This window comes from Lagopus leucura, unplaced genomic scaffold (genome assembly GCF_019238085.1).
Source record: "Lagopus leucura isolate 7727_CA_CO unplaced genomic scaffold, USGS_WTPT01 Super-Scaffold_100002, whole genome shotgun sequence".
Taxonomy (NCBI): Eukaryota; Metazoa; Chordata; class Aves; order Galliformes; family Phasianidae; genus Lagopus; species Lagopus leucura.
Genome location: NW_024962263.1, coordinates 73,033,581 through 73,058,861, shown reverse-complemented (window position 1 = coordinate 73,058,861; position 25,281 = coordinate 73,033,581). Strand labels below are relative to the sequence as shown.

The window sequence follows — 25,281 nt, the reverse complement described above, 5'->3', positions numbered from 1 at the left end:
TCTAGTCCTGTTGCTAAGTTACACAGGAGAAGAGGACAACCTCCACCTCACCACAACCTTCCCTCAGGCAGCTGAAGAGAGCAATTATGTCACCCCTGAGCTTCACTTTCTCCAGACTGAACAATCAGCCGCTTCTTGCAAGACTTGTGCCCCAGACCCCTCACAGCTTTGTTGCCCTTCTCTGTACACGCTCCAGAGTCCTGATGTCTTCCTTGTAGTGAGGAGCCCAAAACTGAACATAGTACTCAAGGGGAGGCCTCACCAGGGCTGAGTAATGACAGCCACTTCCTCCAATATCCTGGACAACATCCCATCTAGTCCCATGGACTTGCAAACATACAAGTGAGATCCCCAGCTCTGCCTTGCAGATACACACAGTATCCCTGCAGATACTGCTTCCCTCCCACAAACTCTGATATAAAACCAAGGGATCCGGGAGGCCTGAGGACAACCTTCAGCAGTGAAATCTGAGGCACAAAAAGCACAGCTTTTTCACCACACGGCCACACTGAGCTACAGGTCCATGCTCTACCTTCCTTTCTGCTGCTGATGGACTTACAGAAAGCTTTCTTCTTGTCCTTAACCTTCTTTGCCAGTTTCAATTCCAGCTGAGCTCTGTCTATTCTGACTGCACTGCTACTGATCCTGTACATCTCATATTCTTCCAAGCAGCCTGCCCCCGTTTCTACCATCTGTGTCCTTCCTCTTTGGTTTTCTCTGTGAGCTCCTTTACACAGATTGCACCCCCTCCTCCTGTCTTGCTCATGTCCTATACCCACTCACTGATTTCTTCATGTAAATGTGCAATCTAAATACAAATGTTTTGTTAATCAGAAATGAGCTGTGATTACATGATCTCGACTGACAGGAGGATTTTGGGCTTCAAACTCTGTCCTAAATTCATAAGATGCTTAAGGGGACTCCACATCTCTCTGTCACCCCTGATAAAATGACACCACGTAAAATGTCCTGTTATCTCCATGCAAGGAAATGGTATTTTAAAAGCACTCTATTTCACTACAGATTAGAGCAGTGACATTTTTGTCTCAATTTATCAACTGTTCCTAAAGCACTGGCTTTTTTAGCTTTTTGTTTTGTTTCTGCTTGGTGTGGCTCCTTCACTTGTACAGCTGCAAGAGATGAAGGGAAGCTCCCTCTTCCTTTCTGTGCTCTCTTGTTGCAGAATCACAGCCCTACAGCTGGGCTAGTGGCAGAAGCATTACCATCCTACAGAACATTTTCCTTCCCATAGCTGTCTCGATTGGGAATTTCAAAAGCCTCTAAGAAAGCCAAGTAGCCAAATCCAACTGAAAATCAATGGATTTGGGCCATGTACATTCCCAACATGCCCTGGGAAATCACACTCCACTTCCCTGTTGAGGATTCTAATTAGCCTGTGAGATACACAACCCAGAGATTGAATGCAGCTGAGATTAAGGACTGCAGTTCATCATCTGCCATAGTGCACACATTCAAGTCATCTACATAGCTGCTCATACAACATAAAGCCTAAATGTGTAAGTGTATTATGGAGATCTTAGGGCTTCCTGGTCTGTAAGCAGCAAAGTTCAGATTCTTTAATTTAATTTTCAGTACTATGTAGGTCAATATCTAGAAGTCTCCAGGTCCCATCTGACAAAACAGCAGTAACTTACAGTCCCAAGAACTTCAATGAAACTGAACATTTTTATACCATTCATTCAATCATTGGCTGATCATTTATATTTCCACAAAAAAAAAGGCACCACTGACAAGTATTTATTATGTATTAAGCACTTTACATTAGAAAGTAGGATTGCTTTTAGGTTCATAAGAACTTTAACTGAAGGGTTCCATTTCCTTCTGGCTCCTCTTGGACATAATAATTTTAGTGATGACATAAGATACTAAAGTTTCTCAGAAAACAGAATATTCAGAGAAAATCAACAGCTGTAAAATCTCTGAGCAGCTGAAGCATCCTCTCTTTAAGTTGATTGGAAGAGCAAGGTGTTGGACATGTTGGCACTTATCTCAGCAGAAATGCTGCTAGCAGCATCATCTTCCTGTTCCATGACACACAATTATCTTCAGTCTGGAAAGCAAGATTGCTACCGTCACCAAATGCATTAAATAAAACATTAATTCAAATGGTACAGCAGCTACTGCCTCAGCTAAACATAAAGTTACCAACAGCGCCAAAGAAACAAAGGCTCTTCAACACTTTGCAAGCACATACATATCAAAGTGCCCATACAATACTTAACAAATAGAGTGCCTCTGTGTTGATGGTTCCATCTGAAAGATTACAATCTAAACCAATAACTTTCCTGTTCTCAGCTAAATTCCCCATTAAATCATGTATTTTACTACACTCTACTCCTATACATAGACAGCTTTTTTTGTAATTCTACCTAATGCCATCAGAGATCAGAACCATGCACCCTTAGTATTCAACACATCACAGCGTACAATAAGCTTAAATGCCATACTTTAAAGTTATTTGCAGTCACTTTGAAAAAAGTACAGAAAAAAAAAAAAGAATAAATCACCTACAGATACTTGGCACAACATTTTTGTGGTTGTTTTTTTCCCTGTGCTCTGTCTTGAACACAGCCATCTCCAGCAGATGCCTGCCCTCTTTGACGCTTAAGAAACTATTTTAATCTAAGAGTCCAAGCTGCTCTAAGGAACAAAGCAATGTGAGAAATGTCTTCAACAGCAAGTAGCTATTTGCAGTATAATAGGATACTTACTTAGGACCAGGACACCTTCCCAAAAGCTATCCTTCAAGGAACACAAGTTATATCTAGTAGAAGACACTGGGAACGTACAGGGTTACCCAGAAGAAATGTAGTGGTTTGTGGATACAAACAGTGAGATTCATTACTTCTGGCCTTAAGGTCTATGAAACTGTCTCAGATCACTTATTCAGCCTTTACTGCGCAACCAATCATTTCAAAATGACAAGAAATAATTTCATCAAACCTTTACCAAACATGAAAGGCATTAATTCACTATACAGTGTGGCTTTTTTTGGTTTTATTTATTTGTTGTATTTTGTACTTAAAGAAAACATGCCCTAATATTCAAACAATTAAAATCTCTGGCAGCTTCTAGTGTTAGCTTCTTAGTGTCTCCTTATGCAACTAAATGACAAATGAAAATAAATGAGCCAATAAAATGAAGTCCAAATTCAAATGGACACAAACAACACACAGTTCTCATGTAAGGACTAATTTATATAAAATGCAAATGAAATTTTCAACAGCAATTTTCACGTTACAGAATAAACCCAACTGCCTTCTGTTAATGAAGAAAGGTCAGTTCAGTATGAAGAGTTTAAGAATTGATTTTGCCTACTGTGTATCACAAGGGCAGCCAACATTATGATCATTCTGAAGTATTAATTCTGGTAGTTTTATTGTTGTATCTTTTTTTAACTAACATGTTTCTTCTGATATCTGAAGAGAATGTATTTTAGATGTATACAAATTAACTGCATATATTTGACTGCTGATTATTTCATCTGTCACGAAACTGCTACAGCAATCATATAGTTGCCAAAGATTTTATACTATTGTCTGTAAAGATTACATTGGTAAGAAGATTAAATTAACAGGATTACATTTCCAGTTTTCTTCACAAATTAATTAAAGTATGACTGCTGTGTGTTTTCCACTTGATTCATGCAGTTCCCAGACAGATGTTTTCCTCTTCCAAAATGAAGTTAAATATTTCTGGTCTTAAGACAAAGACAACAAAAAACAATTACCAGTTTACTCTGCTTCTCAGTGATGGCTCAGTTGACCTCATCAGATAATTTTTCTTTCATCCTTTGTTCTTAAATCCTAGTCTTTCACTCTTTAAAATAACACAATCACCAATGTCTTAAAACCCCTTGTTTTCCTTTCTGTTCCTTTCCTGCATTGTATAATACCTTATATCCATTTTTTTCATTTCACAGCTATATGCAGTTTATGCACAAAATGTACAGAGTCGGTACAACACAGAGATGTCTGTGTGCTCATTCCCCACCTCTGCCTGCAGGTAAGTCGAGGCAAATCCTCACTATTCTTGTAGGAGGGAATAAAAATTCTTAGTATGCAGTCTGTGAGCATGTGAAAGAAACATATTGATTTTTAAATAAGGCAGATAGAAACAAGAACTTTTCCTAGTTATTTTGCCCTCCTTTACCCTGAAGGCAGCTTCCTTTCCTATGATTTCAGGATTATTCAGGACATTCCTCTTTGTCATCAAGATCATCTTAAAATCTAATTCCTCAGAAATCTGAGGGAGTAAAGCCATGACCGTCTCTTCTTCTCTAGGCACAATTACTGGATTACCAATTATTTATTATTAATTAAAAGTGAATGTACCTATGAATCGAAAAAAGCATGCACAGTGAAAAGATTAACAGGAACTGGACTGATCAGGATTTCATTATTTAATCATCAATCATTATTATATAATCATTAAGTAATAATTTCATTATTTAATCATTAATTAAATATTATTCATGACACTATAGGGGAGATTTAAGTTAGATATTAGGAAGAAATTCTTTACTCAGAGAGTGGTGAGGCTCTGGAAGAAGTTGCACAGGGAAGATGTGGATGCCCCATCCCTGGAGATATCGAAGGTGAAGCTGGATCAGGCTCTGGGCAACCTGATCTAGCTTTGGATGTCCCTGTTCATTGCAGGAGAGTTGGAGTAGATGATCTTCAAAAGTCCCTTCCAACTCTACAGATTCTATGATTCTATGTTTTTTCTTTATTTACGAAGAGTAAAGAGCCTGTAAAAGTTTTTGTTGTTATCCTTATTGTTTTAAATCACTTATAAACAACTGAAAAGCACTTTCTAAAAGTTCATCTGAAGTGAGTGAGCATTAATGATTAAACTGAATCTGCTGATACATGAATGCTAGAAGCAATAGCTCATTTTCACCTGCTATGAGACATGAACATGATGTTACTCATCCACCCCTCTCCTCTCCAGAAATATCAAGAGTATCCCAGATAGACATGGAAAAATCATGAGCTCAATGCTCCTTAATGCTTTAAAAACTAACACCTGCATGCAGGCTGCTGGGTTCAGGCACAGCTTGATAGCAAATCAGCTCTACAGCCAAGTGAGGGCTTACTCTCTTCATGCCCAATGTGCTTTTTAATTCCTGTCCCTCAGTTTGCAGTCTCTTTAGTTGCACAAATATAACAGAATACAGGATTGCGCTAACAGGGAGATTAAATGATTTAGATCAAGACCTGCCTCTCCAAAAACTTCAAAAAGCATATTTACTTTAGAATTATTTCATAACCCAGATGTTTTCATAGCACACATTGCCCTGGTACAAGTAGAGAAGCTGTGAACTCTGGAATAGTAGTTCCTTAAGCAGACTTAAAAGCCAAAGATAACATCCAGGTCATAGCTTCTGAAGTGATAATGAAAGACCATTTAAAATTGTTAAGAAATGTTTGTACCTTATGTAAAATTAGTCTTAAAGGGTATTCTGAGTATGAGTTTTAATCTGCACAGAAAGGAAGCAATCTCTTAGACTATTTCACACAGAAAAATTAATAGCATCAAGAGTTTAGAAAACACTCTTACCTCCTACCTGATAATGCCATCTGAGACACTATCAGATTTCCACGTCTCTTTTGCTAATGTTGAAAACAAAATATAACATTGTTAAATTAACAGCAGTAGAGGACTGCAAGAATTGTACGTCACTCTACAGGCAGGAGAGAGAGAGAGAAAGAGATGAAACAACTCCAGGGACCAAAGCAATGAAGTGTTATCTTTCCCGTACTCTTTTTCACCACTATAGAAGGCATGGGTACTTAAAGTTCAATTGAGTATTTCACATGCACTGAGAGAAAAAACTCTTTCGCCTCAGAATAAACTGATGTCAGCTAAATGTGATCAACTATTGCCAAGAAACAGGAACAGGATTATACAGACCCAAATCTCTCACCAGCTCAAACAAACACAGCAGCTTTTGGAGGATGACGATGACCTTTGGCTGCAGTTAGCCAGACTAATTCCAAGGGGAGTATGACATGGACAGACAGAGCAGAATATATCAAGCACATGAGTTCAATAGCTACCACAGTTAGAAAAGAGATCCATTTTTTTCTACCTTACCAAAGATGCTGTGGAAAATAGCAATAGTAGATTTATCTTAAAAATATGTAGATTCTGCTTTTCATACTTCAACTTTTAAACTAACGCTACAATACTGACTTGGCTTTAACTGAAGTTTCATTGATAATTCTTTAAAACTAAAAAGATGTCACTTGAATGTGCAGAAGGATATAAAATAGTAATTTTAACACAAGAATGTATAACTAAACAATCACTCAAGCACTTACAGTTTATTTATTCTGTGATATTCAAGGGAAAGAAAATGAAAAGAATGATGTTTATTCAGTACAATGGGAAGTTATTTATGCTTAGTCATTAGTATGTAGAAGAATGCAACCCAAGACATAATAACACAGATTTTCCTGAGTGTGTTACCACTGCTTCTTCTCAGACAGTTAATTTACTGTCTCACCTCATCAGCTGGCATGTCTATCTATTCATTCCTATATTATCAGCATAAATAAACTCCTTTCATTCACAATCATCTTGGTTATCCCACTGCCATTTGACTGCATTAATGTTTTCTATCTCATATTTTTAAGGCCATAAATACAAAAATGGAAAGATAATATCAACAATCCCTTGTTTTCCTTTCACCATTTATACATATTAGCATCAGGTTTTGCTGTGTTTTCCAGTTCTGCTGCTTCTGAAGATGACAGTAAAGTTCTCAGCTGGAATCTGATCTAAGAGCACTGCAGACTATAGGCTCTGTCACTCCAAAATCTTTTGGGCAAGATCTGTAAAGGAACTCTTTACCAATCCTTAAGCCAAAGATTGCAGCTCAATTTCTGTAAATAACTTAAATATTTCACTTCTTGGCATAAGATTTCAAAATACCATGAACAGAATTCATCCTACCATGCACAGCCAAGGCCAAGGAGGATTTATCGTAACAGAAAAGGCCCATAGATGGCTGTGGCTGCTCAAGGTGATTCTTCATTAATTTCCCTCTCACTTTTCCCATTCTGAAGTCACACAATGACCTTCCACTTCCAAAGACCAACAAACTGATTATCTTTGCAAGCAGAACAGGATTCACTGTAAGTTGTTACAAGTTACAAAATGATCTCTGCTTTCATGGAAGAAACAATTCTTAGAAGATCCATCAAATCAAGTCAGCAAAGACTGAAAGGATTAAGAGAGGATTACCTCAGAACTAAGGACTTCCACAGAAGTTGTGCTCAACAATGTCATGGCTGTTTGACAGACCTATTCTTAAACACTCCAATGTGGGAGGTTGCACTGTCTGCAGCATTGCCATGTAATCCTAAACGTCTGAAATCCTTTCCCTGAAAATAATACTCTTCGCAACCAGCAAAGCTCATTGCCATTTGTTCCTTCACCAGTAAACACAGAGAACTTTACCCTATTTCTCAGAATAGCGTTCTCGCATACCGGAGCACTGTTCAGGAGTCACCTGTTTCTATTCTAAGTTAAACAGCAACTTAGAATATGATTCTTCCTAAAGGGTGTGTTATCCTTACTTCAGATTCTCTTTCCTCCTGTATTAAGACACAGATGGCCAAAACCAGAGAGAGTATTCTGCACAGAACAAAGTAAAATAGGAAGTATTTATTACTTTTCATGAGGTAAACTTGGCTGTATATTCTAGCTTAATATTCCTCAATAGTCTACATCAGTGGCTAACGTTTACCTTGCTGTTCATCTATCTCTCAGATTTCGTTTTCCCCACAACATCTACACAGATCATCACTCTTTGTCATGTGCTTTTGTAAATTCTGAAAATCTAACAATTTCCAACAATATCACACTTCTCAAAAAGAATTTACTAATGTGTTGTGTGATTTTTTTCATCCTCTTTGCTATGTATTTCAGAGCAAAGACCAAGTTCATATGATTCAAAGCTTGAATAACAACTAAAAAATTCAAAATACCTAGTCTGTCAGTCATCTTTGGGCTGGAAGGATCTTCAACATTAAGCTAGAACAAGTGGTTTGAATGCAGCATGCTTTAGCACCATCATCATGTCCACTATCTTACAGAATAAGAGGATCCACTGCAATGTTCTTGTACATTCACTGACCTCAAGCTAAGAGCTGATAGGAATAAACCAAGTTAGAGAACAACAGACAGAAATTGTTTTGCTGCCTCTTTACAGCTTCAGGTAAGCTCTGAAAATCACCTAGAATGTAAGATGGAGTTTTCTTTGACGCAGCTCCTTCTCTTTAATCTCTCATTGAACTTGTTCCAGCTTTCAATTTACTTGGAAAAGTCAGACCCAGACAGTCAGATCCTCACCCTTTGCCACAGCACTGTGCCTGTGACCAGAAAGACAGCAACAAGCAAGACTCTGTACAGTGCTGAGTAGATGAGGGTTTGCCAAGGTTTGTAACTGGCACACCATACCTTTCTCTGGCAGCCCTGCGGCCATCAGAAGGAACAGATGATGCATTTCATTTCTCACTGTTCTTTTCTCAATGTATTTTTGAGCATTCACATTGTATGTTCTTCCCAGTCAGGATGTGAATCACACAACAGCAAGAATGGTGACTGCTTCAGCCTGGCCCAACGGATTTCCCCACCAGACAACAAAGAAAGCTACCAAAAAAGCTGCCTGTAGTCAAAAAAAAAAGAATGGGAGAACAGATTTGCTATTGTGAAAGTTTGTGCTAATAAGTTAGAAGAAATGTCAGTGATGATTCTAGTGATTAATGAATTAGAAAATTAGACACCATGAGTTAAATCTGGGTATTATTATAATACCTCTCAAACCATACCTTCTGTTGGAATCAACAGCTCATACAGCATTTCAAATCAAAAGATTTATTAATAACATATTAAGCAAATTATTTTCGTATTAGAAATACCCACGCCTCTCTCCTGCTTAAACAGAGTCCTTGATTGAACTGAACACATCTACTGGTCACAGCAAAGGCTACAAAAGTTCTGATGAATACAAAGACACTAAAGGAAGTTATTATTTAATTTTAAGGTCTATAATTTAGTTAAACTTCTTCACTTTAGAAATGTTAAATTTGCCAACTGTATCCTTGGCTGCGTCAAAAGAGCAGTGGCAGCAGGAAAAGGCAGGTGATTTTCCCCCTCTGTTCTGTCATTATGAGGCTCCATCTGCATTACTGCATCCAGCTCAAAAAAGACATACAGCTGTTGGAGAGGGTCCAGAGAAGGCCATGAGGATGCTCAAAGGGCTGGAGGACCTCTCCTATGAAGAAAGGCTGAGGGAGTTGGGCTTGTTTAACCTGGAGAAGAGAAAGCTGTTGCAATTACCAACAGACATGGAAAGAGTATTCCTAGAAGCTAAGTACAGCATTCTAGGCTTCATTTTGTCTGTGACAGGAAATCAAAATCTGATCACTGAGAACTCTTGAGCAGCTTCAATTTATAAGCAGCTTGAAGCTACCATGCACAGGTTAGAAGCTAAAAGGATATTTTTTTTCTTAAGCTACAGGAAGAATCACCAGGTAGAGGAAGAACACACAAACATTTTTCCTCATCCTAATTTGCGAATAGTTCCTTCTTGCCTGTAGGCAAAATGAATTATATTAGTTGTTACTTTGTACACAACAATAAAAAGTAACACTTTTCCTTCACGTTAGTTTTTTATATTTATTCCACTAGCTAAGAATAAGTAGTAAAATTGAGAAGCAATTTATTATTAAGATCTTAGTCTCCTGGAAGGCACAGTCAGCAGCCAACAAGTGAAGTCAGGAAGGATGTCATTGCCCTGGGGTAGCCAACATTCATCACAGTGGGCAGCCTTTGCTGTAATAGTTTCTCAGTGGGGAAGGCAGCATGTAACAGAGAGATGACGTGTAAGATAATGCCTGAAAACTCAAAAGTGTTTTAGGGAGAGGTGACTGGAAGTGAGTGTTTACAGCAACAGCAGGAGGGAAGAAAGCAGAATGTCTTGCTTCTCTTTTTAGCCCTCAACACAGGTAAAAAAATATATATCCATTCTGTATCATGCAGGTTTATTCCCACCACAATTTGGTTTTCATTTGGTGATTGCTTGCTTACCTCTCTCCTACAGATTTCTCCTTAACTGCCATTTCTGATGTCTAATTTCCTCAAAATAGGAAGTGGATATACCCAGGAAATATCCATGACTTTAACACATTACAAACTGTCTTCCAGTTCCTTATATTACTAGCAGGTCAATTATCACTGTCACTGAACTTATGTTTTACTTCAATTTATTCAGAGCGTCTGGGAAGCTGAACTACCCAGAGTGATAGTCAATACAGTTACATGGGAAAAAAAAATAATAATAATAATCCAATCATTTTACAAAGGAAAGGGGGTCATTCAGAGTCAAAGCTTGTCTGTGAATAGTGGGCAGCAGCAGAGTATTTTAAGTCAAATTTGAACAGACTGTAAATTTCCCAGCAGAGGTATTTTGGAGTGGGTGGGTGACTGTGCTAAAAAGATAGTGGTCTGCAAGATGCCTGTTTTCCAATTTCTCATTAAATCTCACTGAATTTCAGACCACATTAAATCAGATTTTGAAACTAAACTCACAGATTTGCTCCTAATTTTACAAATAGTTCCATGCCCTTCAGTACACTATGATGCTGTTCAGCGTGAATTAAACAGCAGCATTTGGCATTCAACCACAGCGAGCAAGGACAGATTCACTGAGAGACTAAACCACCTGAAGGCAAGATGCAAAATGGCTTCTTTGATGGTTCACATCCAGAAGTCTTGGTCGGCTCTTTGAGCAAAGCAGGGCTCTGCTGTTGTAAGGAAGGCAAGAGGCACACAGCCAAGCCAGAAAGAAAGTGAGAGACAGATGCTTCATTTGGTACTCATACTTCATTTGGTCCTCAGCTGCATTTTGCAAAGGATCAGTCAACTTGTTACAAAAAGCAATGTGCCAGGAGATGCCATTCTGCATGCCATCTTCACAGTAGTGAAATTCTCCCAAATGTCAGGATCCAGGCTTTTTCTTTGGTAAAATGCAGAAGTCCAAAACGGGTGAAAAAATATGGCAGTTCCTGCAAGGTCCCGGGAGGCGTCACAAACCTGAAATTCCACTGGGATTACGGTAAAGTGTATTCACTTTACCACAGGTGCAGACCTAAACTGGAGCCTGTCAATAAGTCTTGTTTAGGAGTGGGTGGATCTGCAAGGAAAGCATCATTTGAGACAATTCAATACACTACCTCAAAAATCTCCAGATAGGAAAATATGATTCTCCTCTTCTTTAAACTCTTAAATTTCCTGCATTAAGCAGTCTATCTATCAATCTCTGTGTGGGAAAAAATGCACAATGGGTATAAAATTAATTAAAACCTGCTCAGATACAGGTGCTAGCCAGACATCTGCTGTTCAGTCAGCTTCAGGTGTACTTATGGTTAAAATAAATGAGTGTAAATGGCCTCCTTTTCTTTAGGTGGTGAGAATTGGCTGCAGCCAGCGTTTCTGGATGGAACAAACGACTAAGTACCTGCCTCCAGTTTTGACATTTTTTTAAATCTTAAAGTCAAAAGGTCACATAAATGGAAAAGGTGCAGAAGAGCAGGGCTCGCACCCACAGTTACCACCATCCCATCACAGCACAGCGCTGATATCTTGAGTGGCAGGAAATATGAAACCCCCCCCAGGCATCCAACTTCCAGTACTAAATGTAACAGAAATACCATCACAGCATCGATAGAGTATAACGCTGCTCACACACGCACAGTCAGGACTGACAGGGCATGAAACTAGGTCTAGGAAAATGCAGAAAGATGTAGTCTGTGAAATTTGGCCTTATCTTGGAAAAAAAATGGGATTTGAATTACCCAAGCTGTCATCTTTTTTTTTTGACCAGCTTAATATCAGAAAAGAAATAATGTATAAGTGTACTTCAAAGGAGGAATTTTCAGATGTTCCCACTTCTCAGATGTTCTTCAACTTTTATCTGATGCTTTTTCTGAGAAAAACTGAGGACACAAGCCACCAGAATGTAAAATACTATTGCTGTGGCAAATAAACAATTAATCACTTTAATTCTTGTCAAGTACCTTATTATAAAACAAACCTACTTGATGTTTTTTCAGCTTTGCAGATGTTTTGCTTTCAAGCAATTATACTATAGTCATATTGCTTCTCAAGGCAGCTTCTAGCAAGAAATCCAATTAACATTCAGCACTTTAAAGAGGTAGAATTTAAGAGTTCTGTGTTCATCTCCTCTTAGTCAGCTAAACGAGGAACACAATTTATTTTGCATAATAAAGACAAGAATAGAAAGTATTAAAAAGACAACAGGTCCGGTAGGGGAGCCCTCAAATACGGATTGTTATTAATCAGTTTATTTCTAGTGGGAGTTTCTAAGTGGCACAAGTGTGTGTGTACTGTGTGCCTGTGAAAACAAGAGCAATGAAAAGACTGGATGTTCTAATTCTCAAAGGACGTTGATCACTCAGGATTAAAAGCATTGCATAAGAATGTGAAAACAGCACTCCATAATGCAGTTACATGAGGAAATATATGACAGATAGGCCTGTTTTCCATTTTTGAGCAATTTAGGTAATGGGGAAAACATATTAGGCTCTTCTAAAGCTATAGTGATGAAGCACATCCACAAAAAATAAGGTCAATGACTGCATGTGTGTACAAACAGTCAGATTATGAATCTGCTAACTTGCGATTCTGGAAGCTCCTTACTAAGTCAGATTAACTTGGAGTTTCTGTTCATCACTATGACATAGCTAAAGAACCCCATGCCCAGAGAACATAAATTGTTCCTTCTTTTCAGCAGTGTAACTTTAAGAAAAAGCTTTTCTATGTATTTCCTGAATTTACAGTAAGATGCCTACACCATTGTTAAACAAAGCACATAGAAATCACAATTCATCTATCTGGATACATCACTTACAGTCTCATATTTTGGTTAAAGTGAATTCAAAAGGATGAAAAAGACACATTTCCACATGAACCTGTACCTATATGAAATTGTATGTAAATCCCTTTGTCCAGCAGTGAATTAACTGAACAGAATCTTCACTTTCAAATGTCTATAAACATAACAGAACACATCATTTTGTTAGGTTTGCGGTGAATCTCACTGTGAGTGGCTCAGAGCAAAGTGAACACAGCAAGCAGCAGCATGACCAGTTTGCCCAGACTGCCTCACTGCCACCCCACAGCGGGCCTGCGGTGTCTCCTCCTTGCAGCAGTACCTCCCATAAGTATTTTCTTCCACCAGAAACTCCATTTTGCTCCAAATTCTGCTTTGCACAGCTCCAAATATGATTCTTAGAATTGAGACACTTGCTTAAAATTAAGGGGGCAGAAGGTGATAGATATGAAATGCTCAGTATCTACAAGTAGACATAAATTGAGAAAAAAAGTTAATTTACCTATTTATTTTGGTTTTGAATATGCTGAATAGTAGTTACTCCTTCTAAGCCCTTAGCACATCTATGGGTAAGAGAATGCAAACAAGCATTGTTCACGTCATCTGGTTTGCGACAAAACACATTTCCCATCTTGTTCCTAAGGGACAAAACAGGGGAAAAAAAATAAAAAAAAGATGAGGTACAAGAGAAAGATAAAAGACAGATTAGCTGTAAGAGACAAAATGGCTCAGATGGCAAGTAATGGTACCTGCATGCCATCTGTAGTCACTGCAGCAGGAGCACTTTCTGGGCCCACAACTTCTCTCAGAGGTCCCTGCCAGAAGTAATTATTTCTCACATGAAGGAAGGAAAAAAAATAAAAAAATAAAAAAAATTAAAAAAAAGAGGGAATGGAAAAACTCTGAAAAAGGAAAATGTGAATCACATCCCATGAGACTGGCATGAAAGAGGACAGGTCACCCAGAGTCTACAGAGTACCACATTTTGACTCTCATGTTCATCTTTATAATAACTATTTTTTCTTTACTTCTACGTGCATATGAGCTTGCTACTGCATTCTGCAGCAGCTATACGCAGGGAAAGGCTAGGGATAAGGAGAGATCATTCTTTCTGCAAAAAAGAGCCTTATCTTTTCTTCTTTCTAAATAGCTTACAAACAAAAGTAAAATCTAAAATGAAAACCTGTAACTCGTTAAAGCATCTCTAAGATGCTGCTCAGGAACTTTGCTTTTTTTGCCTTATCTCAGCTGTGCATTTTTTCCCAGCTTTTCTCCCCTATATGGAATTATGCTGCAGGGCTTCTTTTGGTAATTAGAAAACAAGGTCTCAAGACTAATCTAATGACAGCAGAAGAAACCATTCCCTCCAAGAATATTGCAAACTGATCCTCTATAATATGACAAGAATATTAAATACTGGGAGAATTTGCTCACAAAAGACTGACTTTAATTTAATTTACATTAAATAATAATTAAATAAATAAATTACTGACTTTAGTTTAATTTACAGACAAGTGCAAGATATGACAAACAGGACATGAAACGCTGAAAGTACATGGCCATATCCAAATATAAGTCCCTCGTCATTTAACATATCTCTAGTCAATCAGTCTCACTCCAAAATAAAACTTCCAAACAAGCTGTACCAGCATAAAATTTTGGGCTAATATCTTCTCCACACAGCATTCCCAATGCAACAGATAACAGCAGCATCACATCTTGCAGCCAGAATCAGACCCACGCTTACCTAAACACAGCTGAACACCTTGGGCTGTACTAAACACTTCTTCCCACTAAAACATTCTTCACCCTGAGCACTTGCAAAGATTAACTTGTAAAGACATTGTATAACAGATGACCCCAAATACCAATGTCAGCCCATTCCCTGAAAAAAAAAGACTCCAGAACTCCCAAGAAATTAAAAATAAAAATAAAAATGCCAGAAAGTCACTCTGAAGAAGAAATTACACTATAAAACCAAATAAAATTCACCAGCATGCAGGTTTACTTTGTCAAATAAGATACTGCAGAAAAAATATCATCCACACTGACACGGAAGTAACTGGGTAAGAACCATAGAAGAAACAAAACAGAAACGTCAGATTCACCGTTAGGAGCACAGGAAATTTAAGAACACAACTGGAGAAATTCAAAAGCAGGATACATCAACCAAAGGAGATAGAAAGATGGAGAAGGGTCTGGAGGACAAGATGTGTGAGAAGTGCTGAGGCAGCTGTGTTTGTGCAGCCCGGAGCAGAGGAGCTGAGGGGAGGCCCGATGGCGGCTGCAGCTCCTCACAGGGAGCGGAGGGGCAGCGCTGAGCTCTGCTCCGTGTGACAGCGACAGGGCCCGAGGGAACGGCATGGAGCTGCGTCAGGAGAGGGGCGGGTGGTGGTCAGGGACAGGGGCTGCAGCGGAGGGCGGCGGGCACGGAACGGGCTGCACGGGGAACCAAGATGCCAGAGCTCAGGCAGCATTCAGACAGCGCCCTCAGATAAAGGGTTTTGATTTGGGGTGGTCCTGTGTGGAGCCAGGACTCCAGCCAGGGCTCGATGATCCCTGGAGGTCCAACTCAGGATATACTACAATTCAAAGAAATCAGTGTAAAACAGCTCTGGAGAACTGCTCAGCTTGTTAGCTTCTAATAACAATAATAATAGCTCAGCTTGTTAACTTCTGATATTTACCATTTTTGTGGCCAAACACCTAAGAACAAATTCCCTCTCTTTTATTTTTCCTATGATAGATACATTTAAATAAATGCGGTGATAGAATTGAGTGCATGTGCTGTCCTTTATAAAACCTGAAAACAGAAGTTGCAGTTTTCAAACTTACACTGAAAAATCAGACACTCAGTGAGTATCTGAAAACATTTAAGAAAATAATTTCCCGAGCTGATACTTACTGAAAGGCAAAGAAAAGCAGAGGAGCAGAAGCCTCATTTAGTCATTAGCTAGCTAATACAGCAATTAAGTGATGGTGCCTTAAAAGATTAGGCCTTATGAACACTGCTCTGGCAAACGTCCTTCCATCTGGTTTTCAGCCATACTAAACACAGCCCTTACTGGCTTCAGCAAAAAAGTATTTTGAACTTCTGAAATCAGCAGGAACTGAGCGCTGTGAAAAACCGAGGGCAACAACTTCAATTCTGGAGGATGGAAGCAGACAATCTTTCAGGCTCCTCCCAACCCATGCCAATCTATAGTTGCTTTGGGAATAGCACTGCAGGAGATTAGCCAAAAATAATAATCTTTCAATGGCATTGCTTTTGGTTTCTCTACTTTCCAGCTAATTACAAAATTAGATAAAAGACATAAGCTTGAAGCACTACACATTTTTCGCTTACAGTATTTTAGTTCTCCTACTTCAAAAAAAAATTCATGTCATGATAGTGAATACTTTCCTAAAGCCCCAGCTCCTTAAAATTCCTTGTAAAGCTTCAATTCCAGCAACAGTTCAAAAGAAAATCAGTCTCATTCTTTCAGTTTTTCAGAAAAGCTTGAAACTATGAACTCTAAACACCAGATGCTTGATAATACTTTTTACATTTCAGAGTATTTTACCAATCATATTTTTTGAGAAAAATCTTCAGAATTATTTGGGACTGAAAATTGCATGGAAATAGAGAGGAGGCTGAAATGAACTGAGATGGATCCAGAGACATTTGCATTGCAAAATTAAAGTGAAAGTAGTGCTGAAAGACAGCAAATGGTAATTGGAAAGACAGATCTCAGAGAAACCTCACGGGAAGACATCATGAAAATGGCAAGTAATTCAGTTGTAAAATGGGTTTGGGATTAGGTAGCTGCGAGTGCTGATAATACCCTAAAATCAACAAGAAGAAAAAAAAAACATCTGCTGCCTGTACTGGAGCTTTGCAGAGTTTTAAGATTTATAAATCCTCACATAGGACATTTCAACTGTGAAAAAAACAATAAAATTGGATCTAATTATGCCTTTCTAATAAAGCCAATTACGCAGTCCATATTTTTCTAATAAAGCTGGAGTTGATGGACATTTTTCCTCACCTTCTTTCTAAGAAGTATTTAGTTGCTTCTTAGTATTCTATTTTTTTCTCTTTTTTTGCAAGTCATTATTAGTACGGTGTTCATGGTTTAACTCAGCAGGCAGCTCAGCACCACACAGCTGTTCACTCACTCCCCCTTCCCAGCAGGATGGCAGAGAGAATCAGGAAAGAAAAAAAAATAGAATTCATGGGTTGAGATAAACACTTATTTACTAAGACAAATAAAAGATGAGGAAAAGAGAATAACAGTTATGATAATTACCTATGCATATATACTATGCATATATACAAAATGAGTGACATACAACTCAATTGCTCACCACCCGCCAACGGATGCCCAGCCAGTCCTCAAGCAATGACGGCTCCTCCAGCCAACTTCCCACCACTGTCAAATTTTTTTTCACATGATGTCCTATGGTATGAACTATCCCTCTGGCTAGTTTAAGCTGTAGGTTATGTCCCCTCCCAAAAAATTGTGCTCCTCACTGCCAGAGCAGTACGAGAAGCTGAGAAACTGAAAAGTCCCTGGCTCTGTATCGCATCGCTCAGCAACAACAAAAACATCAGTACATTATCAGCACTGGCTTTCTCTTCAAACCAAAGCACAGCATCATACCTGAAACTGTGAAGGAAAAACCAACTCTGTTCCAACTGAGACCACCACATACAGAAATTAATACTATTTCTATATGAAAAAAAAAAAAAAAGAGGTTGATTCTTGGGCTTTTTACTGTTATATTCAACTCTGTACGTGCAGCGATATCAATAATAACTGTGCTACTTGCTCAAGTGCTATCAAAATGACACTGGACATTCAGTCCACTGTTCAGAAGTCTGACTTCTAGGGTTCCAAGAGTGGAATTGAGATCACAAAGACATCACTGATTTCCAATATCCATTTTCCCTTAAATACCAACTTAAAAACCCTTAGTTACTCTTTCTTGAACTAGGAAAGCTCTTCTTGATTTTTTCCACTCTGGAACTTTTGCAGGTTTCAGGATGCAGAACCCCCATACCCCATCAGACAAACAGGAGAGCAGTTTTTAGGCTCTTCTGCAGTACCAGTTTTTATGCACTTCTGCAGTTCCAGGTGAAAGTCCAAAGCACAGTTCCACGAGCTTCATCCTCAGACTTAGTACCAAGCTAGTGTTCTTTTTTTAGCCAAGATGGGCTTATCTCATTACCCTTCTTAGCTGTGATCTCCACTCAGAACTGGGGAAAACTATCATCCTGAAAGGTACAGGCTGAACACAGGAGAGTGCCTGTTTCATGTGTCTTCACCTCTTAAATGCTTGACAGCATTCTGTCATTTGTTTAGTGCCTCTTCTTAATATAGCATTTCAACTCCCTTTCTTATAATTCAGAGAAACTATACAGTATAATCTTAATGCCACTAACTACAGTTAAAGACACTAGTTTTCCCACCTGGCAGGATGCACACACTAGTTTCTCACCTTCATCTGACAGGTAATTCAAGTTTTGTATATTTGTGTACAAGTAGATTCCTCTGTCTATTCTGTTTCAGGTATGCACCATGACCACCAGCAGTAAAGTCCATGTAATCTCATACTGTTTATATCAGGCATTTTTCTAGTGGTAGTCAGCAGTGGCACCTGCAAAGTGATTCAAGGCATAAGACAAGTGACAGTGACAGTGTTTTCTTTCCAAAGTGACAACCTCACCACTATCCAAACAGAATATATGAGGACATAAATTGCCTTTATTACACTACAAAATGCAGGTCTATTTGGGGAGGTTTGGGAACTGACAAAAGCAGAGCACTGTCACATAATTAAAATACAATTTCAACACTTGTCAGAGGATATTTATATAACATCAGTGTAGGTTCTGTATTTCATACAGAAAACATACTCTCACTATTACAGTCTTGTAAATAAGAGAAGCATTTGTCTGCATCAGTATTATTATAACTGCTTCTGAGTCACAGAGATAAATTTGGCCCATATTGATACATTAAAGGAGCAGGTTTATAAAAATGATTATGCTAAGAGCATTAAGTAAGGACTACAATCAAGAAACTGGAAATGCTATTGTCTCCGCAATACTAAATCTGCCTTTCCCACCACAAATAAATGGAAGTGAAAACAATAACACCTTAATAAGACAATAAGCAGTTCAACCATCACAACAAATCTACTGCCTACTCACTTTTTTTCACCCAGTGTCATCAACAGTGCCATCAACCAAAAGGTCTGAACTGTAACTGGAATGTTTCAGGATTGTTCCTTTCCAAATATAAACAGTATTTTAGCAGGAATTAAACAAACTGGAAGAGAACCAAGCTTTTTTGCTTTGTTCCTGTAATGTTCATTTTGTTGACAAGCACAGCAAAGTTACTTGAAAGTTGCAAAACAAAGAAGTAACACAAAATGTTACTGTGTAAGAGCTTGATTTGAGTATGCCTCCAAGTCTGGGGCCTCAAACACAGGAAAGAGGTGGAGTTTTTGGAGAAGCATCCACAGGGTGCAGCACTTCTCCTATGAAGACAAGCCGAAAGAACTGGGTTTATTCAGCCTGGGAAAAAAAAAAAAAAAAAAAAAAAGGCTGCAGGGAGACCCCATTGCAGCCTTCCAACATTTTAAGGCAGTCTATAAACAGGAGAGAAATCAACTTATTTCACAGATAGATAGCAACAGGACAAGGGGGAACGGTTTTAAACTAAAAGCAAGGAGATTTAGATTGGATGCCAGGGAGAAGTTTTTTACTGAGGTCAGGCGCTGGAACAGGTTGCCCAGAGAAGCTGCGGATGCCCCATCCCTGGAGGTGCTAAAGGCCAGCTTAGATGGGGCACTGGGCAGCCTGATCTACTATTTGATCTAGAGGCTGACAACCCCACTGTGGTAAGGAGGTTGGAACTTCATGATCCTTGAGGTCCTTTCCAAACCAAGCCATTCTATGATTTATGCTATTTTTTTCTCCCCACATCCTGCCTGTTACCACAGAAGAACAAACACACTGAAGTACTCAAGGATTTGTATCACAGAACCAATGTGAGCCATTCCACAGCCTTCTCACTGTTCCATCCACAGTAGGTTTGCATCCATTCTGTCCATTGCAGTGAACAGCGGTTAATGGCCAATCACATGTAAAAGTCACAAAATCAGCAGTGATGCATCAGAAAAGGCCTGGTGTTAAGTGCTATTACATTAAAAATAGTAATACAGATTAGTACCCTTGCTAGCATGCATGTCTAGTCCACTGCAGCTCAGTTCCATGTCACCGATTAACCAGAAGGCAGATGACAAGAATATATATTAATTTTTATAGTTAAAAAACACAATGTTTGCTTCCCTTTTGATGAACAGGAGGTAAAATACTCTCCATTCATGGCTAAAAGCTGTTTGGAGTGCACTGTATCTGATCCTGCACATGGGAAGAACCTCTTTCACCACCTTTGATTCGTAGAGTTAACTTAGGACAATTATCCATCATCTTCCATATGTGAAAATAAAACCTAAGTCTATCTCTTATGGCTCTGTTCTAGACTCAAGATCCCACAGAGTAAAGTCTTCTCTTAGAGTTAAATGTTTCGGTTTCAATAAGAAAGCACTGTTGTTCTGTATGGTTTTACTCGTTCAGGTCATAAATTCACACTAAAGATTTCTAACAACAGCACCAGTCAGTAGAAAACAACCTAAAGCAGAACTTCCAATACAGATAACTTGTGTAAGGAGGAAAGAACAACAGAAGACAAGCTGAGGCATAAATTTCATCATAGTACTTTATAACAGAGCCAGTGTTTCTGTTAACTTCTGTCCCAAACTCTTGATAACACTTTAATGTAAACACAGAATTAAATATTCTTCTTGCAGCTCAGCTCTAACCAACCATACTCGAGCCATGCCTTATATCAGTGAGCCCCACACATTACAATAATTGTTGAAGTGCTTTCCTAGTGGTCTCACAAACATTTCTCATCACTAATTTTATTTATTTCTTTAAGTGTTAACAGTGTGGCCTATTAACAATACTAGAATATAATGGTCTAAAGCATGGGTGTTTTACCTTCTGATATGTCCGGACCACACTGACTGAAGAGAAATTGTCTTGGGCCACATAAATATATAATGCAGTTAATGAATATAAGTCACAAAACTTACTTTTTAATATTCCTCTACTGAAGATGACCATTTCTCATGCTTCTCCTAAAAATGTTCCTGCACAGCTTAGTAGCTGTACGTGCGGAGACAGTGTCTTCAAGGGCTATGGACTGAAGTTTTTATAAGAATAGTGCTGCATTTTTTGCCAAAAGTGGGGAAGTAGATGTTCAGTCTGGTTTCTTTGGAGGAAATTTTACCTTTCTTTGCCTACTGGAGAGGTGTTTATGTGTAAATAACACTGCACCAAGAGCAGATAGTAACAGCTGTTGTCCAAATCAATCAGCTATGCATATTTTAAGTAGGAAAAAAAAGTACAAGGTCCAGATGCGCTGCAGCTCAGATATGGCATAATCTTAATTCATCACAATTCAATTTTTATTATAAATGGAACAAGAAACTTCCTGAGCAAGGATACATGACAAAACACTTGTGGTTTAAAATTGCATCAGTCCAGAACTCCAAACAAACTTGAGTAATTTAATCCTGGCATGGAAACTGAATGCTTGATGCACTGAAATTTGCGTCGTGCTCTGTGCAAGCACTGCAGTATAAAATGTCAGGTACGAGCATCTGGAAAACTACAAGCTGCTTCTACCAGCTTCGCAATCCCAATCTGTATTTCTGTAGATTGGAACAATTTATATTAATTTACCCATCAGAAAGCTTGCCTCCACATTTTTTTCCCCAGACTATTCTTTACAATTCTTTTAATACTCATACACTTAAATGAAGGGATTGTTTTACCATGTATGCATTAAAGCATGTCGATGACTTCTGCTTTTGTCTTTGCACAGCATAAAATCCAGCTCATTCTGGCAAACAGCAGTTAATTCACCTTGAAAATATTTGCACATCTTCAAGCAAAAACAAAAGTTGCTGTGCTTGACAGAAGAAGTTATTCAAAGTCAAATTCTGCTCTTAGTTTTTATGCTGAAGATTTACAGATTGATGTACAGGTACTCATTTGGAAAATAAATAAGGAAAACTGACCTATAACATGATTGGGTATTACAATATATAAAAAGGTGTTTTTTAAAGAAATAAAAGTCACAAGATTGTTTTCTAAGGTAACCAAACTCACTAAACAAGGCATGGCTAAAAAAAAAGAAGAAAAAACTTAGGATGACTGTGCGCTTTTAAAATGTCTATTATCATTTAAAATTATATTAGAAAACTCTACCTCATAATTCAAAATTATTTAAGTCATATTAATGTTGAAGCTATGAGAGGATACTGAAAGTTGGTGGGTTGTTTGGTTGGTTGTTGTTTTTGGTTTTTTTTTGGTCAGAAATTCTCCCTCATAAATACGTAACCAAGGAAACTGAATAAATAAAGGAACAGTAGTTCTTAAAAATATGTTTTATTTGGTCTTTTTCTTCCTCTTAAGTTCATTAAGATAGACAGCAAAACAAACAGGTACTCCTGCCGTTCTGAGTTACAATTACAATAACCAGTAAGAAGAATTAGAAAGTGGAAAGCAATTAGCAGCTACTATAAGAATTTAAAACATATGACAGGAATCTTTTCACTTTTCATGGAGGTAGAACAACTTCCTTCCTACTAATGCCAATTGCCAGATTCCTTCAGAATTTCATTTGTTTCAACTGATGAAAGCCCAGGGGTTTCAGCCGCTGGTCTCCCACGTTCCCCAAAAGAAAGTCACATAGGATGACATGTAATTCTCTCTTTACACAGTTCATTCCTACTGCCTGCTGCCATGTCATTTCCAAGAACTCTGCCTTTTTGTGTATCTGAGAAACAAAAATTACCAGAAATGACTGAGAGAGTTAAAAGTTATTAGGAAGAGCAGTAACAGATTCATACTCTGCCTCTGCTACAGTTAGAAACATAGAACCCCCAGTTGGAAGGGACCCAAAAGGATCATCAGTTCAACTCCTGGCTCCACAAGGTATTAACCAAAAATCAAGCAGTATTTCTGAGAGCACTGTCCAGATGCTTCTTGAACTCTGTCAGTATTGGTGCCACTGCTCTGAGGAGCCTGTTCCAGAACCTCACCACCCTCTTGGTGAAGAGACTTCTTCCAATGCTCAGCAAGTTCCATGCTGTTCCCTTGGGTCCCGACATCATCAGCAGTACCCCTCCTTACTTTTAGGGCACATCCCTACAAAGTACTCTGAAAGTTGGGCAAAACAGACTGTTTATTTCTTGGTATTTCTTAGTGGGAATGTATATTTCTATTATCTCCCCCTTAAAGCTTCAGACAGGTCAAGTTTCATCTCAGATATGGAGAGCTTCCTTTTTTTTTTTTTTTTTTTTTTTTTGAGCTTTGTCTGTAATGCTGGCTTAGTGCAAAATTAGGGGGTGGTGACAGAACTATGGTGAGCCAATTTGGTGTTCACTGTTTAACACCAATAGGTGAGAAGATATTTCCTGACCAAACAGATGAGATATTCAACATCTGCTATGGTCCTCGTTCCTCTGCAACTTCTAGTACCTTAATGGCACTGAAGTAGTTTCCCCATGAGCCTGGCCAAGGTGACCAGAACCACAGTGTAAGAGCATTCCACAAAACTAATATAAACTCATCTTTTCATATCATACTATGTTGTGCAGCTAGTACTACCTTTATTTTAAGATAAGCACTTGAAACATAGAAACTCAGCTTAGGTGGAATGCTGTTTCAAATGCCATCTTATTTTGTACAGCTGCTTTAGCTCTGGTATTTCTGACCTTTGTGGTACCTAATTAAATTCAATTCACAGTGGTAAGTGGGAGAAGTACAGGGGCTATGAGGCGATAAGACACTAAATGAGATTCCCTGAAATGCAATAATAGTGTAGGAAGGATCAGAAACTTTGGATTCCATCTAGACTCCCTAAAAGCATACTGTCACAAGACACAGGCTGCTTATTTGCACATTACCCCACCTGCCCAATGTCATTCTCCTCTTCCCCATGTCCTATCCAGGCAACCTACAAATCCATCACCATCAGCACTCTCCAACAATCTCAACTTCATTTGGATTTTCACAGCAACCAACCCTAAAACTTCGTCCAGGAAGCCCATCCAAGTTCTAACCTGCTCAGAAAGCCAAAGCCTTTTCTCTCTCATGGGACTCAGCTCAAAGGACAGCAGTTTCCAACCCGGCATTTCAGTTAGGATGCTTGCTCTAGAATGTTATCTAAACCCCAAGCACATCACAGTGGTTCAGTGCTGTGTAGATACTAAGAACTGAAACAATATACCCAAAATTCCACTTTTTCAGTTACCATTTCTATAACTCTTGCCAGCGGCTAAGTGCAAATGTTGGATAAGTCTGGCTTGACCCTGTCTTCTTAGATGTGGCAGCACACCCATGGAAGCAATCTGTGCCCTCGGGGACCTTTGGCCAAGGGAACGCTTTGATGGAAAGCTGTGCCTGGAGGTACCTTCAGACACAGTGCCACAAAGCAACACTGATACTGCTTTAGACCTAAAACATCCTGAGGATAAAGAAAACATGAGGCTGCGCTGGAAAAGAATGTAAAGCAGCTGTTATTGCAGGCACACCTAAAAAAAGAATTTTATATTCAAAGCCTGACATTTGATAAATTTGTAAATAAAATAGACTATTACCATAAAAACAGTTGAAGGCACATGGCCCTCTACAAGTAAATACATGCTCCACCATAGAAAGCTTGCAGAAAGTATACGCAGCATACAGGAAGACACTGGGACATAAGTAGTCAATTGAGCACTGAAGCTTTAATAAACATTAGCTCTGCTTTAAACTTTTCCTCATAATTTCTTTCACATGACTACTCTACTGTTCCCACACTAGAGGTGTCTAAGTAATTCAGTTCTTTGTGAGGTATAAACTCACGTTGTATGGGAACTGCTGAGTCACGGCCTGAACCTCTGATTGATCACCTGAGGTGAGCCATGAGTCAGCCAGAGGAGCACAGGTGAAGGCAATTCACCTGTGCTACCGGAAGGGGTGGAGCCTGGCTCCACCCCTCCTGGACCTATTTAAGAGCTGGCTACCAGAGGGGAAGGATCTCTTCTGGAGATCCTCCTCTTTGATATCTTCTAGTGAGCTCAACCCAAGGGTAAGCTCTTCTACTTATTCTCTTTTGTGATCCTTGTTTGCCTTACTCTTTTGATTATATTGCAATTATAACATCTTGGTTATACAGCTTTGCCTTACTCTTTTGATTATATTGCAATTATAACATCTTGGTTATACA

General features: G+C 38.7%; 1 protein-coding gene and 1 long non-coding RNA gene across 6 annotated transcripts in view; both read right to left on the bottom strand.

Moving 5' to 3' along the window:
* The window catches only part of OXR1 (oxidation resistance 1), a 241,077-nt gene that overhangs the window by 209,528 nt on the left and 6,268 nt on the right, over positions 1 to 25,281 (bottom strand). For 3 of the 5 annotated variants that reach the window (XM_042869624.1, XM_042869629.1, XM_042869632.1), the window contains exon 1: positions 8,491 to 8,530. The exons of 1 other annotated variant lie outside the window; for it this stretch is intronic. In XM_042869624.1, coding sequence (XP_042725558.1) covers positions 8,491 to 8,515 — 25 coding nt within the window. In that variant the 5' untranslated portion in view covers positions 8,516 to 8,530. Of the gene's footprint in view, positions 1 to 8,490; positions 8,531 to 18,049; positions 18,052 to 19,142; positions 19,186 to 25,281 lie in introns of those variants that run through there. One more of the 5 variants, XM_042869625.1, reaches the window with a different exon arrangement.
* LOC122179019 lies at positions 10,345 to 13,780 on the bottom strand. Its single transcript, XR_006178508.1, has 3 exons — positions 13,696 to 13,780; positions 13,449 to 13,584; positions 10,345 to 11,227 (listed from the first exon to the last, which is right to left on the bottom strand). It is a non-coding gene; the product is annotated as an uncharacterized LOC122179019 (long non-coding RNA).